The sequence below is a fragment of the Gobio gobio genome (genome assembly GCF_949357685.1).
Source record: "Gobio gobio genome assembly, chromosome: 6".
NCBI classification, from domain to species: domain Eukaryota; kingdom Metazoa; phylum Chordata; class Actinopteri; order Cypriniformes; family Gobionidae; genus Gobio; species Gobio gobio.
The window spans coordinates 43067779-43087313 of NC_137102.1; the positions used below are offsets into that span (position 1 = coordinate 43067779).

At 40.3% G+C, this 19535-nt stretch overlaps 1 protein-coding gene across 1 annotated transcript; it reads left to right on the top strand.

The window, feature by feature from the left end:
- Window positions 1–9291: 9291 nt before the first annotated feature.
- On the top strand, window positions 9292–13756 carry LOC307128553 (somatostatin receptor type 5; the record flags this gene model as incomplete). Its single annotated transcript, XM_079820465.1, has 2 exons — window positions 9292–9698; window positions 13075–13756. The coding sequence occupies 2 exons, from the start codon at window positions 9292–9294 to the stop codon at window positions 13754–13756; spliced, it is 1089 nt and encodes a 362-aa protein (XP_079676591.1).
- Window positions 13757–19535: the final 5779 nt, after the last annotated feature.

Genomic DNA, 19535 nt, shown 5'->3' on the forward strand with positions numbered 1-19535 from the left:
TGAATTCTCGAAGGTAATAGGCTTCTAAGCGAAACCCCCATTCGTTAGTCACTAACGTACGTCTCCGTTCCCTCCTCAGGGAACGAGGGTTACATACGTAACCGAGACGTTTTTGCTGTGGCGGTATGTGATGAAAAGAGTAGGCCCTACGTATTCCGAATTAGGAAGTCATTATAATGCAGCCAAAGATAAATTAAGACCAATGCAGGCTACGACTATGACAGAGACATGTTTCAGCACAGAGATAGGCACACCCGAGAAAAGATACAGAAAATAATATAATTTCAGTCTTGTTCACATAGAGAGAAATATTATTTTATCCAATTGTCCAGTGTTGCTAAGAGTATGTTTGTTTTTATGCCAATACTAACTTTGCGAAGAGTCCACTAACAGAAAGCAGGTAGGCTTCAAAACATGTCAAATAAATGGTTTAGTTTTGCTTTTATAAATTGAGCATGATCATATTACAGATACATTACTTTTCAAATAAATAAATTAACTTGAAATTATTTTACTTCATGTGTAGAGACTGCAGAGTGATTCAGTCCATGGCCAAATAAAAAAGACTTTCAATAATCCAGATAATAAATTAAAGGGTTAGTTGCCCCAAAAAGAAAAGAAAAACACCTAACCCACCCTCATGTTGTTCCAGAAACCTGTATTAGTTAGATGTCGTTAACCAAACCATGTCAGTGCTTCTTAGTTAGAATGTCCATAAAATTCAAGATATGCAGCAAAAAAGCCCCTGTTTGTGTTTTTACACTGGGTTTGTTGTGGTCCGAGTCAGAGCGCGTTCTACACCGCAGGCTCCCTCTCCCTCAACACTATCATCCCTTACATGTTTTTTATTGAACTAAATGCATCTTCATCTGATAAAAATGCATGTGTAGGTTACTTTTCTTGTGTACCCGAGTCCTTGCTGCTTTCACATTCACATGAATCGCAGCACAGCTCGAGCGCAATTTGCGCAACCGAACTCAGACCAGCTCCTTCCCTCGAATTCTGTTCCCCTGAGCTCAGCTCACCCGGGCCCGCATGACAACTCCGATCACGGAGTAGTTTGAAAGACGGAGGGAGCACGGAATAAAAATACCCGGGCCTTAATATCCTCCGACTGAGAGCTTCGAGGCCACAATCAAACGGCGCAACCAGAAAGCCTATTTATCTTTATTTCTCAAAGAATAGCCAGAGTATTGATCCGCGTCAACTCGCGATCAGCTACTTTAAATCGCTTGAATTAGGCTTTTAGTCCAAAAGAGCGCACATTTAGAGAAATCTTGATAAATTCTGATATGTTCACGTCTCATTGCTTTACAGAGAATGATCATTTCTATAAATCGTTTCTATGATCATTTCTCTCCACTGCCATCACAATATAGGAATAGTCATAGGCTACATGTCATCAAAATGAAAGAAAGAAAGAAAGAAAGAAAGAAAGAAAGAAAGAAAGAAAGAAAGAAAGAAAGAAAGAAAGAAAATAGGCCTAACGAGTTCCCGTTTTATATAACACATGCGAGTTATCACACCAGCAAGAGTGCTGTTTTTCCGAACATCTGCACAATCGCAAATGTGACATTATACGTTCAATAAAGTTACTGAGTAGGCTAACTTTTATAGATGGGCTACATTCTGTTTTCGCTCCGTCCAAGAAAACAGAACAAACAGCAGAACTGCTGCGGTTTGTTCCTCAAAATATATGCATTTTTGACAGAATCAGACGAGTAAATGGTTCAAGTAGGCTACCCACAGTCGTTTGGTAGTTTAAACGAATTAGGATTTTTGAGAATAAAGGATTCAGCTCTCTCATTAAGATAGAGACTTGCTGCCACCTACTGGCGGTGTTAGTTTCATAGTTAAAAAGTAGACGTTTCATTTTTTTTTTTTTATTATAATGATGATGTAATATTAGCCTACCACCAAACTTTGACTGAAGGCATGTTGCATATTACTTGTTCTAGGAAACTGAAAGCATATTAAAATGTTTGTGCAATTTGTGCTACTCCTTCATGATGTTTGTAGCGCAAGTAGGACCCAAACATAAACTCAAGCATTTATATTATATTAATATAATCAAAAAATATATTATTCATAAGAATTTAAGTAAAAAAAAAAAAAAAAAAAGAATAAATGTATTATTTACATTTGAATGATGACAACTGTCAATGCGTGAACGTGTTTAGGCTATTTCAATAGTTTTTTTCAGTCAGCAAAACCAAATAATTGGGTGACAAATAGCATGCATATAGACAATTAATTTTACAGGTTAACAAATAAAACCAAATAATTGGGTGACAAATAGCATGCATATATATACTATTAATTTTACAGGCTAACAAATACAGTGTTGGGAAAACTCTTATTTTGAAAAACAATGAATGCATATCCTGCCAATCAGATTTCCGTGCAAGAACGGAAAACCAAAAATCTAGTCATAATTTTGTTTTTTCGTTTTTCTAAAAAAACGAAAAAACGAAAAAAGGAGTTGTTTTCTCGTTTTTCCGTTTTCATATGTGAAAGCAAAAACAAATGAACGAATGATACCTGGACCCGGTCGCCACTTCTCATAACTTGGCTCTTATTGCCTTTTAATGACACAGGAGGGCAGTAGAGGCCCAAAGCCAAGCAAACATCCTTGCTATGGAAGAGCAATTTTCAAACAGAGATTAAGGACTTTATCGCCTGTGACTGCTGCTTAAATGGCTGTGCAAAACGGTCTCTAAAGAGAATTATCTATTTATTGCATTTCATCACTTCATGAGGCTTTTTATTCCACTAAATTACCACTCTGAAGCTAAATTTAAAGTTAGAAATCCCTATCAGTTACAATTATGAGAAGATATGAATATTTTCGGCTCTCTGGGCCGATATATAATAGTCAGTTGTGGCATTCTGAGGTCAAATATTTTAGTATAATGATCTCTAAGCTGTATATTTGACCGTTGTTCCATGGCAACCATTCTCCTGCAATGTGCTTGTTAATATTTCTCACTCCGTGGTCTCATCATTTCAACCAAGGTGATTACTTCGTGCATTTATTAAACTATTTGGTAAAATGCTGTGTATTGAGCAGGATAATGTACAACCCGTCAGTCATTTCAAGATTTTATTTGAATGATCCAAAAGAAAATTACTTTATAAACACAATAAAAACTTTCAATCCACCTAAAGCAAACTTGGTCAGAGGCAGCTCCTTCATGCTCTGGAGACTTACCGTTCTATTTAGGCTACGTATCAAATTTCAGATGAAAAGTTTCAGCCTTATGAAATCTAAGCACAGACAGAGAGTGAGATACCGTTGAGATTTCTGAAAATCTACAGGCAAAACGTATGTTTTCAAGAAGTAGAAAGATGCAGAAGTCACCATTTGCTGTCAGAAAATAATGAAGAGATCTTATTTGTGATTTTATTTCTTAAAGGCAAGTAGACTTGAAAAGCTTGGTTACACATTATTTCAATAGTCCACTTTAGACATATGGCTTTTTAAAGACTGTATTATATTGTGGTATTATGATGGTTCTAGGTAGCGAGAAAATACTATATAAATATATAACATTGTGTTGGTCCCCCTTTTGCTGCCAAAACAGCCCTGATCCGTCGAGGTATGGACTCCACTAGACGTCTGAAGGCGTGCTGTGGTATCTGGCACCAAGATGTTAGCAGCAGATCCTCTAAGTCCTGTAAGTTGTTCAGCGGTTTGGATCGCCAAAGTCACGTGATTTCAGCAGTTTGGCGGTTTGACACGCGATCCGAATGTGTTTTGAAATCGGTCATCACTATATAAGTCGTTATTAAAGGGTTAGTTCACCCAAAAATGAAAATTCTGTCATTAATTACTCACCCTCACGTCGTTCGAGACCCGTAAGACCTCCGTTCATATTCGGAACACAAATGAAGATATTTTTGTTGAAAGCTGATGGCTGAGAAAGGCTTCAGATTGGCCTCCATTGGCATTCAGTACACTTATACTCCCAAGACGATAAAAGGCACTCAAAACATCGTTACAAAGTCCATCTCACCACAGTGACTCTACAATAATCTTACGATGCGACGACAATAGTTTTTGTGCGCAAAAGAAATCAAAATAACACCTTTTTCCAACTTGTTACTGCCTTTCGTGTGTGCCTCCACGACGCATGCGCGAGAATATGACGCAGATCCGGCGTTCGGACAGATGACCCAGAAGTGATTTGTTTACAATCAGAGGAAGACGCGCGTATCTCAGCTGTTGGATTCTACATTGATCGTGCTTTAGGTCTCGGCGTAGTGCTCAAAATGGGGTTAGAGTGTGCATTTCATGGAATCCCGAACCCCGGCGCTACGTCATATTCTCGCGCATGCGTCGTGGAGGCACACGCGGAAGGCAATAACAAGCTGGATAAAGGTGTTATTTTGATTTTTTTTTCGCACAAAAACTATTGTCGTCGCATCGTAAGATTATTGTAGAGTCACTGTGGTGAGATGGACTTTGTAACGACATTTTAAGTGCCTTTTATCGGTCTTGGGAGTATAAGTGTACTGAATGCCAATGGAGGCCAATCTGAAGCCTTTCTCAGCCATCAGCTTTCAACAAAAATATCTTCATTTGTGTTCCGAATATGAACGGAGGTCTTACGGGTCTCGAACGACATAAGGGTGAGTAATTAATGACAGAATTTTCATTTTTGGGTGAACTAACCCTTTAAGGGTTTTTTTTGCACACAAAAACTATTCTCGTCGATTCATAAAATTATTGTAGAACCACTGTAGTGAGATGGACTTTGTAACGACGTCTTTAGTACCTTTTATGGGTCTTGAGAGTGTACCGTGCATTGTGCCAATGGAGGCCTTTCTGAGCCATCGGATTTCAACTAAAATATATTAATTTGTGTTCCGAAGATGAACGGAGGTCTTACGGGTGTCGAACAACATGAGGGTAAGTAATTAATGACAGAATTTTCCTTTTTGGGTGAACTAACCCTTTAATGCTAAATCACTGAAGTTACCCTTTATCATAATGACGGCAGAGTTACCATGGTTCCGCGTGCAACTTGTAAACAAAGAAGCTGGCGAACAGCGGTCTTTCGAACCGGCTTTGGCTGCGACTCTGGAAGACTTGTTGTTAAGCTTTTCTTTAAGAAAAGAACAAAGGAAGTCATTCTTAAGAAAGGAAGATGTGTTCAGAGTTTTGCCGACCGGATACAGCGAAAATTTAATCTATCAACTAGCTCCGCTTCACCTTCTTCGTTGCTCAACCAACAACCGTTTTTAAAATCCCGCCCCTCGGATTGAGTCATGCCAATGGTGTGTTCCCAGACCCAACATCTTGATGTGGGTCTGGCTTGTCAGGCTGGGGGCCTCCATGGATCGGACTTGTTTGTTCAGCACATCCCAGAGATGTTCGATTGGATTGAGATCTGGGGAATTTGGAGGCCAAGTCAACACCTCAAACTCTTCGTTGTGTTCCTCAAACCACACCTGAACCATTTTTGCTTTGTGGCAGGGCGCTTTATCCTGCTGAAAGAGGCCACAGCCACCAGTTAATACCATTTCCATGAAATAGGTAAGTGGCACATGTCAAAGTAGCATCCACATGTTTGGCAGGACCCAAGGTTTCCCGGCAGAACATTACCCAAAGCATTACACTGCCTCCGTCAGCTTGCCTTCTTCCCATAGTGCATCCTGGTGCCATGTGTTCCCCAGGTAAGCAACGCATACGCACCCTGCCATCCACCTGATGTAAAAGAAAACGTGATTCATCAGACAAGGCCACCTTCTTCCATTAATCCGTGGTCATGTTCTGATGCTCACGTGCCCACTGTTGATGCTGGCAGCGGTGGACAGGGGTCAGCATGGGCACCCTGACTGGTCTGCGGCTATGCAGCCTCATACGCAACAAACTGTGATTATTCTGACACCTTTCTATCAGAACCAGCATTAACTTCTTGAGCAATTTAAGCTGCAGTAGCTCGTCTGTTTGATCGGACCACACGGGCCAGCCTTCGCTCCCCACATGCATCAATGACACTTGACCGCCCATGACCCTGTCGCCGGTTCATCACTGTTCCTTCCTTGGACCACTTTTGATATATGTTGACCACTGCAGACCGGGAACACCCCACAAGAGCTGCAGTTTTGGAGATGCTCTGACCCAGTCGTCTAGCCATCACAATTTGGCCCTTGTCAAACTCGCTCAAATCTGCATGAAAATGACAGTATGTCCTACACAGATTGGGAAAACTCCCAATAGTACATTTCCAACAAATAACGCACAACATCTGTTGATGACATGCTCCAAACTCCTGTCACAGCATCACACATACCCATTATTCACACCTGTTCAGATTGCAATGGGAAAACATCACAGATCAAAGGAGCAATTTGTCTTATGTTTAAAATGTAAGAGCCACAATTATAAGTCATTACATTATTATGTCTTACATGCATTAGCAAAAACAGACATGCTCACACAATCATGGAAAATCACAAAGGATTGTAGGAATATACATAAATCATTTCATTAATGGCCTCTCTAACACACACACCTACACCCTCACACACAGCAACAGTGGGGGAGGCTGTAAATGAAGTGACATGACGTTAAAGGCGGCTGCGTAAACCATGGGACTCACTTAGGGAACAAAGGGCTGTGAGTGGACAAATATACACATTTATTTTCTGTTAATCACATTCATTAAAGCACGGATTACACAACACACGCTCATTTAGCCCCGCACCCTTTACAAGAAAAGTACTGTTGGCAAGCGCATTTATATGAACTTTAAAAGTTCGATTTCAGAACAAAACAATAATGGCCAATTACGAAGTTAGATAAACCGAGTGTCCGATTATTAAAACTATTTTCTTTCATTTGAATAAAGATTAAATAAAATATAAATATTTAATGAAAAAAAAAACGTAAATAAAACGAGAATTAACTGAACTGAAATTTGAAGTACTAACACTACTAAAACAACTTAGTTTAAAAACAAATTAATTTCAAAAGCACATAAAATTAATAAAAATAAAAGCTAATTCAAAATAGGAATACATACTAAAAAAATAAATATACTGATTATGAAAGACAGTTTATAATTTATAAATAATTCATGAATGTATACATACAAAAATTATAATGCTAGCTCGATTATAACTGCACATGTAAACATTGCCATTAATATCAGATGGCCTACTGCGATTCATACTATGATATTGTACAATTAGCATAAGTTATACAGGCATACATCTGTAGTAAACATGTTAACTATAGTTATCATGTTACTCCGAAGTACTTAAAATAATAGCCTGCCAAGTGCCAAACAGTGCAAGATACATACACAAGCATCTAGTAACAAATCACAAATTGTATCTTTCTCGTAAATTTCACACACTCTGACACGCACTCATGATGATCAGTGACAAAAAATGAGTAACTCAAGCAGATGGCTGAAATCCCAAGAAACCAGTAAACACTGGAAGAGTCCTACAATAATCAGCATTTATGAGCTGATTTAAAGTCAGACAAGAACGAGGTAAACAATTCATGAGTAGCCTATCTTGTGCCTAAAACTTTCCCAGCTAATCACCAAACTTTATCGACTTATCACACATTTTCCCACTTTCACTTCATAATTATGAGTCTGTCAGAGTGTGTAGGAGCGTGTTCTTCAGTTTTTGTGTTTGTGTGTGTGGTGTTTTTGGCGTTAGGAGGAGGCCGTGGAGCATCATGAAGTATTTATAGATGTAAATTAGCTCCCTGTTTCACTCTCTCAGCCCTTTCAACACTACCTCATAATTGGTTTCTTTCAGTTGAAAGTCTCCTTAATAGCACATGCATGTTGTTATATCCAAATGAGGCAGATTGGAATTCCAGGTGTGTGTGTGTGTGTGTGTGTGTGTGTGTGTGTGTGTGTGTGTGTGTGTGTGTGTGTGTGTGTGTGTGTGTGTGTGTGTGTGTGTGTGTGTGTGTGTGTGTGTGTGTGTGTGTGTGTGTGTGTGTGTGTGTGTGTGTGTGTGTGTGTGTGTGTGTGTGAGGATGAATAAAGTGAATCAGATTTGGATACAGGTGTGTCCCCTTTTTTGTTCTCTCGTGTGCGTGCGTGTGTGTGTGTGTGTGTGTGTAGAGGGTTGGACTGTGTGTGTCAAGGGGTGGCTGCATTAGGGGATGCTGTGAGCCTCAGAGCAGATGAGCAGAAGTGAGCCCACAGACTGCCCGACTGATGCCTGATCAAGTAACTTTTTCATTTTCTCCTGTTCAGTGCTGTGTGTGTGTGTGTCACCTCTCTTCTCCTGTACTTTTGTCAGCCCTTTTTATAGGCACTCCTGCTCTGTAGCTTGTTTTTGACTGGATTGCGACATTTTCAAGGACTTTGGACAATTGGTTTTAACTCTATCTATCTATCTATCTATCTATCTATCTATCTATCTATCTATCTATCTATCTATCTATCTATCTATCTATCTATCTATCTATCTATCTATCTATCTATCTATCTATCTATCTATCTATCTATCTATCTATCTATTATCTATCTATCTATCTATCTATCTATCATCTATCTATCTATCTATCTATCTATCTATCTATCTATCTATCTATCTATCTATCTATCTATCTATCTATCTATCTATCTATCTATCTATCTATCTATCTATCTATCTATCTATCTATCTATCTATCTATCTATCTATCTATCTATCTATCTATCTATCTATCTATCTATCACTCATCACTGTTTAAGGATAGAGGGATTTCTGTTGTTCTGTATGCAGAACTAATCCATAGAAGGTTTCTATATAAACTCTCTAAAGTTCATCTAACTCTCTTAAGTTCACCAAGGTTTAATGGCCGTATGGATGTTCTGTTTGGGGAGTTGAATCATGGTCTTTAAATTGTGCTCGTAATATGTTCCTGCCACAGCCTTAGTGAGTAACTGGTCAGTTTAATTGCAAATGCCTGTGCTAGGATGTATATCACATATTTAATGGGTGCATTTTGCTTTTTTGTGCATTTTCTTGGACTGGTTGTCTTCCCATTTCTTTATATTCTGTAGGATGGATTTCTGTTGTAAAGTGTAATTTAAGGTAATTGCTAAAAGTATTGCAACGTTTTGTTCTTTTGTTCACTGAGAGCTGTGATATGTGAGTAAAATTGGCCTGATTTGCATTTATTGTTACTTGTTTTGTTTTTTCATTTGTGTTTATGTCAGTGTGTGGTTATTAATCAAGTATGGGAATGCATAAAAGCTATTGCGATCTCCATCTGCCTCTTCTTTTCTTCTCTATCCTAGAGACACAATTTCTACACAATCCATCATGCCTGCCATTGTGAACCTGCTCTTCAACACGGTCTCCACCAACACCACCATCTCCTTTTCCCTGGTGCTGCCTCTGGTTAGCATCCTCTCCCTTCTGGTGGGGGTCGGAGGTCATCTGCTCATGTGGTTGGTGTTGATGCGTAACCCACGGCGGCGTTCGAAGCCCAGCTCTGTCCTCCTGTTAAACCTGAGTTTTGCTGATCTGTGCGCTCTACTTACCTTGCCCTGTGTGCTACTGAGTGCCAGCTCTCAGAACTGGCAGCTGGGAGGAGGTGTTTGTGTGTTGTTGAGCTTCATGACTTCCCTGACCGCTGGAGTGGACATCTTCAGCCTGGCTGCCCTCTCTGTGCTGCGTTATCGAATAGTGACTCCCTCGACACAGCCCCCCGCCACCCCTGCACAGGTGTGAGTATCTGAAGGAGATCAAGAAAGATAGTTGTAAAAATGGAAAAAAGGTTTTGTGTGATACAAAAAAAGGATAAATCTGTTATATATTATAGGCCTATATATTTCTTTATGAAAACGTACAGGACGTACCATGCTACAGTGATGGTATAGTAATGCCATGAGCTTTATTAAAATATTCCATCACTAGAAGAAATAACTTTATGTTGATTCACTAACCGCTCTGGGCTGCATTTCCCAAAAGAATGGTAAACATAAGTAGATCATTGAGACCATTGGTCCTAATGGTTTCTATGATCTACGTTCCTTCAGTGAAGGATCACACTGATTGAAGTGTTATCTTCTGAGTCATTTTGAATGATTAGTTTAAAGGACTGGCTCATAAGAGTCATTTCTTTGTGACTGGCACTGTTTGTTTTTGATTCACTCAGGTTTACACTAGTTCTTTTTCGTTTTAAAACGCATTAACTTTTACTACAGTTACGAAAGAGACTTTCGAAAACACTGCAGACCCCGTTTTAGTTAGAAAACTCTGGGGTAGCGTTTCAGTGTAAATGGACCAAAATGGAGACTTTTGTAAACGATGCAATGTATGCCTAAGTTGATCGTAGAGACCGCTGGTGTCTATTGTTACAAAGCTTTTGGGAAACGCAGCCCTGAGCCGTCTCTCTCAATGGCTCTGTAACATACCAGCCTCAACGACCATGTAAATAATAAAACGGAGACAGAACTGCATGCTTCGCTGACTTTGTGGTTTTCTCGCATTCAATTCGGACTGCAAACTCGGGTAAATATGACGTGTTTTGCCATGAAAGCCGAATTCCTGCTTTTGCTGAAATGCGGTGCAGGAAACGCTAACACTAAAGGCTGGGCCACACTAGATTTTCCAAATGTGTGAGACTACAAACATGACGATAAGAAATCAAAGATGTAAGCGTTTTGTTCCTCTATGGCCGCGATGTGAACAGGAAAGCACAAATCCATCTGACAAAATCTCAGGCAACAAACGTGACTTTAAAGTAAACAAACATGGCGGAAGACTAGCAAGAATAAATGGCGCTTATAGCGTATGGACTGCTTTTTACTCAAAAGTTGCTGGGGGAAAATTTTTTATTTTTATAGATGGATATGGTGTGAACCAAGTGTGCCACACGAGTCCTGAAAAAGGAAGCCAAAGCGCCTCAATCGCCCTCAGGTGATTGGATGCAGTATAGGTCATAAACCTCGCCCTCTCCATGAAATGTAATTGGACATAGACAAACTAAACAATCATCTTAAACTTCAAATACATTTTTTCCAAAGATAGTTTGTCCTTTTATGCAGTTTTTATCATGCTGATGTTGGTTCAAGTGTTCATTCTTTAAATTGGTTTTAGTTGGTTATTTGATGCTATAAAAACGGGGGTGTGACATTATGATTGACAGCTGAGATTGACAGCTTCTCTGAGTGAAGTAGTCACCATTATAGATTTGCGCAAAACTTTTGCAATATTTTCTAAATATAAATAAAAAACTATTGCGAAATGACGGCGTTTCCATTAATTGATGTTATGCGACTAAAACTTATTTTTTTCCTCTCGCGATAAGTAATTCCAAAATTATGCCACATATGTTGGTAGATTTATGTATATCCCATCCACCGCACTAGCCATTATTTTTAATCCAAGCATGTTATCCAAGCATTAATGGCAAGGAAAGCACCTTATACTTGAGCGTATGAGGTGTGTGTGTTTCTCCCTCATATCTGCTTCAAGGTCTTAATGATAATTTGTGGCATTTATTTGTCGTTTAGAATCCAGTATTCCTGTAATTCTCTTGTCTTTAATGAGTCTCATAAAGAACTCTGTCTCGTCTTCTGTCCAGTTTTGCAGAAAAGGTTTTTTTGAATTTACTGAAAAACCACCTCATGTGAGCGTGAAAACTTTTTTGCAATATATGGGAGTTTTTGCGAAATTGACGCGTTTCCATTGGGCCTATTTTCGATTCCCAATATCAATTTGCGCAATTTGAAGGGTTATGGAAATCTGCCTACTGAGGCACCAATGTAGACTGGGTAAACCCAGCCTGATCTGCCGGCGATTTGATTTCGTCCTGCAACTCAGTCTGGAAACCTGTACATTCAATTCTACTGCTTCTACTTTTGCGTGAACCAATCACAGACTGGCTTATCCACCTGGCACGCTATTGGTGGGTTTAACACGATGACGGATTGAGAAGTGAAGGGTTGTTGCCCGTTGATCACGCCTCTTGTGGTCTGATTGGTTGAAGGACTATCCAATTGCATACAGAGTCATTTAATGTATGCTCGTTTATCACGCCTCTTGTGCAGTAGAAAATACATAGCAGACTCCCCAGACCAATGTTCAATCTTACATTGAGCTTGGTCTGGTGATAGCCAGACAAGCACCAACGGACATTTTCCAGGAACTTCGGGAGGAGATTGGAGCTTTAACTTTAATTTCTACATTTCCATATCTGTTTATTTCACAAAAAGTTGTTGATTAGGCAGGAGTGTGGGCGGGACCTTGATATCGTGGCTCCACTTCGCGCTCACTACTGCACAGACGTGGGCTCCAAGTTGCTGCTGGGCAGACTCAAAACCCAAGATGTCAGCGCCATATTTGGCTTCACTTACTTCAACGGAAGAGAGTGTATGCTCGTCGTCCATCTTTTTGTACAACAAACGTCTATGGTGTGAACACTTTACATGTTATAGTCTTCGGTCAGCTTGCTTTCTGATTGGGTATTGTTTCGTTTCGCGTGCGGGCGTTTGTCCTTGGAGTTCCCCCCACACAACAGTATTTCTGATATTCAACATGTTGAATATTTACAATTCGTGATTGGGGTCGCTCCGACGTTTTTCCGAGCAGATTCAGCACACCACAGGAAAATCAGATCAAATAATCTATACAACCATCAAAATAATCGTAACTTTACCTAGGATTTTCGGAAGGGTTAGAAGGAGAGATCTGTCCAAAATCGTCTCAAATATCTTGTAGTGTGTGGAGGGCTTCAGTAAAAAGATTTTTGTGATTTTAAGAATCAATATTGAGATCGTCGAAATGAAAATCATATTTATTCGAAAAATCTATACTTCACATAGCCCTACACACCGATTCAAGTATTTCAACACCATGATAAAATCCGATTACCTCAATTCTCATAGCCTCACTGTATCATGGTATCGCCATAATACTTTTTCTGAAGGGGATCACAGTAAAGACAACGCCTACTTAAGTGAAAGTTTATATGGCGCCATGTCAAAAAAAGGAAGCCAGACACATTCAATTTACAAATGGCCGTGCCCACTCTTACATGGAAAAATAAAGTGGACAAAGAGCCATAAACTGTATTTCATCTTCTATTTCTGCCCACAGAGCTGGCACTGTGGCTGTTATCTGGCTGGTTTCCATCGCCATGGCCCTACCTAAAGTCACGTACATCCAGTTTGACAGCGGCTGCACGTGGTCGGTGGGTCGAGGTCACTGGCTGGGCTTCCTCGTTCCTGCATTTCTGGTGTATTATGTGGCTCCTCTACTCTGCATCGCCCTGCACTGCGGGCTCATCATCACACACCTGTACCGCTGCCGGGGCACTCTAGCCGCAGACCACCGCAATAAAAAAGCCACCGCCCTTCTCATCGGCTCCACGCTGGTGTTCGCCATCAGCTGGCTGCCTTATTACGTGCTGGAGTTTGTCAATGTTTTATCACCCTCCCTTAATTCGGTCAGCTCGCCCGTCAGCTGGCCCGCAAGCCCAGCCCCCAGCTCCACCACCCCGTCGACAAGTACGGAGGTGTCTCTGCTGTGGGAGGTGACCTCACTGTCTGCCATTCTTCTGATTTGTCTGGCACCTTGCTGGAACCCGCCACTTTACTTCCTGCTATCTAAGCCAGCCTTGAGGCAACTGAGAGGGCTGCTACCCATCATGCACCAACACTGGAGAGCTGCTACCTTCCTACAGCACATAGTGCCAAAACATGCTCCCACACAACCCCACTCACAGCCTGGGTCTCAACACGTTCCTCAGCAGCTACTACCAGCGACGCAGGCACAATGAGAAAACATGACCATGGTAAGGTAGAGCACATACCTGGAGCACAGCAAAGCACCCCCACGTAGGCACAAAGTACACACACGCCACACACACAATGACAGGTGTTTTCTGCCAGAGCATCCTCATCCCTCTCATGCTCGCGGAGATTGTGAGTTGCTTAGTAACACTACAGAGAGGAACAGAAACATAAGACCATGGACCTCTGCATTTATGGCTCAGCATCACATTTTACAATGTTCCAGCATGCCAGCTGCTCTCTTTCCCTCTCTCAAAAATCTCTCGCTCACACTAAGAACGTATCACGGCAGATTTTTATCACCAACTCTGTCACGCTCTCACACATTAGCATGTTCTCGATGACATATGTGTTCATTTTTAATTTGCTTGTTTCTGATCGCCAGTGCGATGAGGAATAGATTAGATTTGTTTGGGCTGGTACTGTATATCAGATAGATCGTCTATAAAGGCTAAATGTAGCGCGCTTGAGTCTCGCTCGCTGATCATTGGTGTTATGAATCATCAATATGTGCTGTAATGAGCTTTTTGACAGTCACTGTCAGCTTCATGTGAAATGCAGTGTACTGTGATTTAGGAAATGGGAAAAGTATATAAATATTTCCCATTAATGGCAGAGGCACGGCTCAGAGAACTGTGTCACCTGAGGATGAGTCATCCTACTTCACACGATTTTTTCATTCTCTGCTAATATTGTAGCCAATGTAATAAAATGTGGATCTAAATTGATCCTGCAATTGTTCTTCTCGGTTTTCCATTCCCTATGCTCCACCCTCCAAATCGGTTCATCTCTTTTGCCTGATCTGAACTGAGAGGAAGGATAGAAAAGAGAAAGATATAGCTTACAGAGTTGAAAACCGTTGTATTAGCATGGTACATGTCTGAAAAAACACGATTTTGAGTATTGACTTGGTTCAAAAATCATAGTATTAGACAATGTTGTTACCATGAACCAAAACTATGAATTAAGCAATAAAATAAAACCGTTAAGAAATGTTATTAGTTTTACTTGAAGTGATAAAATGACTTGAACTAAAAAATAGAAGCTAAATAGAAATATTAAAAATCAATAATAATGTAAAAAGCACATCACAACATTACTAAAAACTTAAACTAAAATGTAAACTGAACATATAAAATAAAAGCTTTTTTTAATAAATACTATAATATTATATAATAATACTAAAATATCACTGGTATTAGAATGGTACATAACCAAAAAAACATGGTATTGAGATAGTGTCATGAAAATTACAAAAAACTTGGGTATTTTGAATACGTACCATGGTAGTACCATAGTATTCTTACCATACCATGTATTTCAGTACCATAATATATTTTAAAGTACCATAGTATTTCCATCTGATACCATCACTACTTTTGGGGGGTTCTAAAACCATGGTATTACCATGATCTCAAGTCCAAAAAATATGGAAATGCCATGGTTGTTTTGTACAGGCATCTGTTTTTATCTTGGCATACTCATTTTCCAAGTCCATAAATGTGACAAAATGTTTGTTCTGGCTCCTCTCTGTCAATCATTCCTCTCTCCAGAACAACAAATCTGTTTTACCTTCTGAAATGCATTACAGAGTGGCATTCATGGTAAGCTAGTAATTTTCTTATTGCGAGTGTGCATTAGGACATTGTGATCTTGACTTCACAGGGACATTTAATCTGCATCCAAGGCTGGTCGTTTCATCAAATAACAACAAGGTTCGAAATCATTTCTGGGATGAGTGGAGGGAGGATTCTGTAAAAAAAAAAAGATCAAGAGGTCGGCTTTCTGATGATGCCTGTTATTTGACAATAACGAAACCATTGAACGAGTTTGTTTACCTAGGTTTTAAAGCTGACTGGAAAATTGGTTTGTTTTGTTGTAATCCCTCTTACGTAAACCAGCAAAACACCAGCCATGCAAGTGACCAATGAAATCTTTTTCGCTAATCTGATGCAGTGTCCCTTCAGACCTCAATGAGCTAATAACCGTTCAAAGGGGTCGTGGTTAAAGTGCAGACATGGCTGACGAGAACAACGCTGAGAATGGGGGTGAGCTTTCTCACAATTACACTGACAACATCAACCATTCACCACGCTCGCAAGACGTACCCACTTAAACTCACTCGTTATCTACTGTAATTATACAGTCATATTTTGGGGGGTTTACTGAATAATTAGAGTTGTCAACGCTCACATCAAACTCCTTTCAGTCTCACACAGAGCCGACGAGGTCTGATGAGATGCAATTAACACTGCAGATTAACAAGCTCATCTCCGAGCCCAGTGTGCTCCACTTGTCCCTCTCGACCCTCTTTGTCATCATGTGAAGCTGCAGTCCACCACCACGGTCTGAAGCGGTCTTGTTAGGTAGACTGTTGTGGAGCTGCACTGAGCTGGCAATGTGACAAGTCTGTCACACATATCTGAAATATAATCCACTGCTTTCCAAGAATGGTAACAGTAAGCTTATTTGCATCATGTTTTTTTCAGGATGCATACTGTATTGAATAATCTTTACTGACATATAATACTGCATGTAGCCTATTTACAAAGCAATTGCTGATGTGTATGATGAAGAAAAGCACAAAATAAATGGGTGACATGGATGACTACAATCATAAACTTTACTCTTGGTCAACCGAGATGGGTTTATTAATGGTTGATTCTTCAGTCACAATCTGAATAAAATAAATAAATAAATGTGATGTCCAGTGTGGTCTGAAGATCATCTGAGCCAAAACTGGTGTGTACTAGACAATATTTGTCGAAGGAGAACAGTTTTCATCAGGCAGCTGGAGACATTGGGTGTTTCTCAAACAGGTTGCATCCTACCAAGACTGCGTCCTTCCTAGTCCAGTCCTTCTGAGGCTTGTAGTGTCCTCCTCAGCAATTAAACACTAGAATGGAACTAGGAAGTTGTGCATGGCTACTTCACACATGATCCCGCCACCACGGTCACGCCACAAAAATACTATTGATAATATCAGCAGGTAGTATTTGGAAAAATACTTTGTATTACAAATGTTTATATTAACTGGCTTTCTATTAATGCGCTACAGTGAATGACAACCATCTGCAGTCTCCCAGTTGCTTACATTATTGTCGATTTAGTGTTAGCAAAATAAAAGATAGCATCTGTGTTTTCATGTCTGAAAACCTTATTTTTGTCTTAAATTTCATTAAAAACTTTCCATCAGTTTATTTTTGTGAATTTAAATGTGTGCAAAGGATTGTGGGTGATTTAAGAGCAGCCGAATGAAGGATGCAAAATGAAGTCTGCCTTCCAAGGAGCCTTCAAACTGAGATGGCCTTCAGCAACTTTTGATGACGTGACAGCCGAGATATGCAGCCTTCGTAGGATGCAGCCTTCCGTTTGAGAAACACCCATTATTATACTCAACCAACCATGCAGAGATTAATAGATTAAACTTTTTTGTGCGATTGATCGCACATTTATCGTGAAATTAAGCATACACCATTTATCTTGTTTAACACAATAATTTTGTCATCATCCTGTATTAAAAGTAAACCAGGCATGCTTGCTGTACGAGTCCTGTACGTCACCACAACATACATAGTCTTAATTCTTGATTGCAACCCTTACCCATCAAAACTTTACTAGCGAGATGCTGGTTTGCTTTATCCAGCCGAAAACACATAGTTTGCGTATCACCTGAGACAGGGATAGCTGCAGGTCGGAGTAATCCAGACAGCAATAGTGCCAACCAGATCCTGGCCATATCTGTTATTTGGATGTGGACCGGATCTGGGCCGACACTATTTTGCTGTCTGGGTTGGCGTGCAGAAAGTTGAATTGCTACAACAGAATCTAACCCAACCCTACCCCACACCCTGACAGACAGCTTTTACGACCAATAATAAAGACCTTTCTCCATGCCCCTACCTCTCAGTGTGCCCAAACCTTTCGCCACGGTCATTAATCCAACCTGCAGATATCCACTCTTGGAGAATCTGTCCATACAGCGGTGGGATGTTTTGACGTTCCGTTCTTTCACACAGCACGATGCTTGAGGGCTCATGCTCTTAAACAATCACAGAATATGACAGAGCTTGGGTTAAAGGGTTAGAATAGAAATTTCCGCCTACCAGGGTAACAGATGCTCAGTGTGATAAACTTCCGACTTCTTAAGATCATCTAACTGCATGACGTAAATTACGTTAATGATGCAATTTCACATGCTTCTCCAAGTGTGGGTATTTGCAGGTTGGAGTAAAGCCACGGTCACACTAGACTTTGAAAATGTCTTTGAGGCGCTGCAACAGTTGTGGTATGACGTCTTTTTTATAAACATGAATTCAACATATAACAAAAAATGTTCAAATATACAATCTACTTGACTTAACTGCAAAAATATCGTGATTTTAATTCAGCTAAGAGGTCATGCCTTGACGTATCAATCTTCTACTGGTCACACGTCCTCACGTGATGCGAATTCGTTCACAAACTTGGTCTTTGGAATGCACTGAAATGCGAAAGCTTTCGCAGGAGCTTGCGTTTCCGGTCTGGCACATTCGCATGCATATAGAGACAGAGCAACACGTGTCATGATCTGAAAACCACGCCCTCCCTATGGAGACAATCCACCACTCTCCATTGACTTTGTATTGCGTGAAGTGGCCTCCATGTCATTTCTGACTTATAACAACAAACAAAACAATATCTAAAAGCTGATATGTGACGAAGTGCACAGCAAACAAGCTAAACAAAACCCAGAACCAAAAACCCAAAAGTTTTTATAAGCTGTTGACCCAAAAAACGAACGTTTAAGGACACAAAAGTGGATACAGGCAATGGAGACAGAGCGCGACATGTTATATTACACTGAGAACTACACCCACTAGAGGGGAATGTAAACAGCGACAGGAAATATAATATATAAAACTGACGTTTGGATATTTAACTTAACAGTGACAAAATGTTTACTGCACACATAGGCATACTGAGTGTCAGGATCCCAAAATTGACCCATTATTCCTGCTGATGCCTCACGTCTTATTGCCTTATCTCCTTAAACGCTCGTTTTTTTGGGTCGACAGCTTATAAAAACGTATTTCTGTTTTTTTTGCTTGTTTGCTGTACACCCTGTCACATAGCAGCTTTTAGTCATTGTTCTGTTTTTTGTTACAAGTCCGAAATGACAAGGAGGCAGCCTCACGCAATGCAAAGTCAATGGAGAGCGTTGGTGGCCTAAATGCGCTCTGTCTCTCTATGAATGAAAGTCAATGGAATGAAAAGTGCAGTGTGACCGCCCCTTAAAGGGTTAGTTCACCCAAAAATGAAAATTCTGTCATTAATTACTCACCCTCATGTCGTTGGACACCCGTAAGACCTCCGTTCATATTCGGAACACAAATGAAGATATTTTAGTTGAAAGCTGATGGCTGAGAAAGGCTTCACACAGGCCTCCATTGGCATTTAGTACATTGACACTTCCAAGATCCATGAAAGGCACTTAAAACGTCGTTACAAAGTCTATCTCACCACAGTGGCTCTACAATAATCATACAATGCGACGACAATAGTTTTTGTGCGCAAAAAAAAATCAAAATAACACCTTTATCCAACTTGTTCTTGTCTTCCGTGTGCGCCTCCACGACGCATGCGCGAGAATATGACGTAGCGCCGGTGTTCGGGAATCGATGAAATACACACTTAAGCTCCATTTTGAGCACTACGCCGAGACCTAAAGCGCGATCAATGTAGAATCCAACAGCTTAGACACGCGCGTCTTCCTCTGCTCGTAAA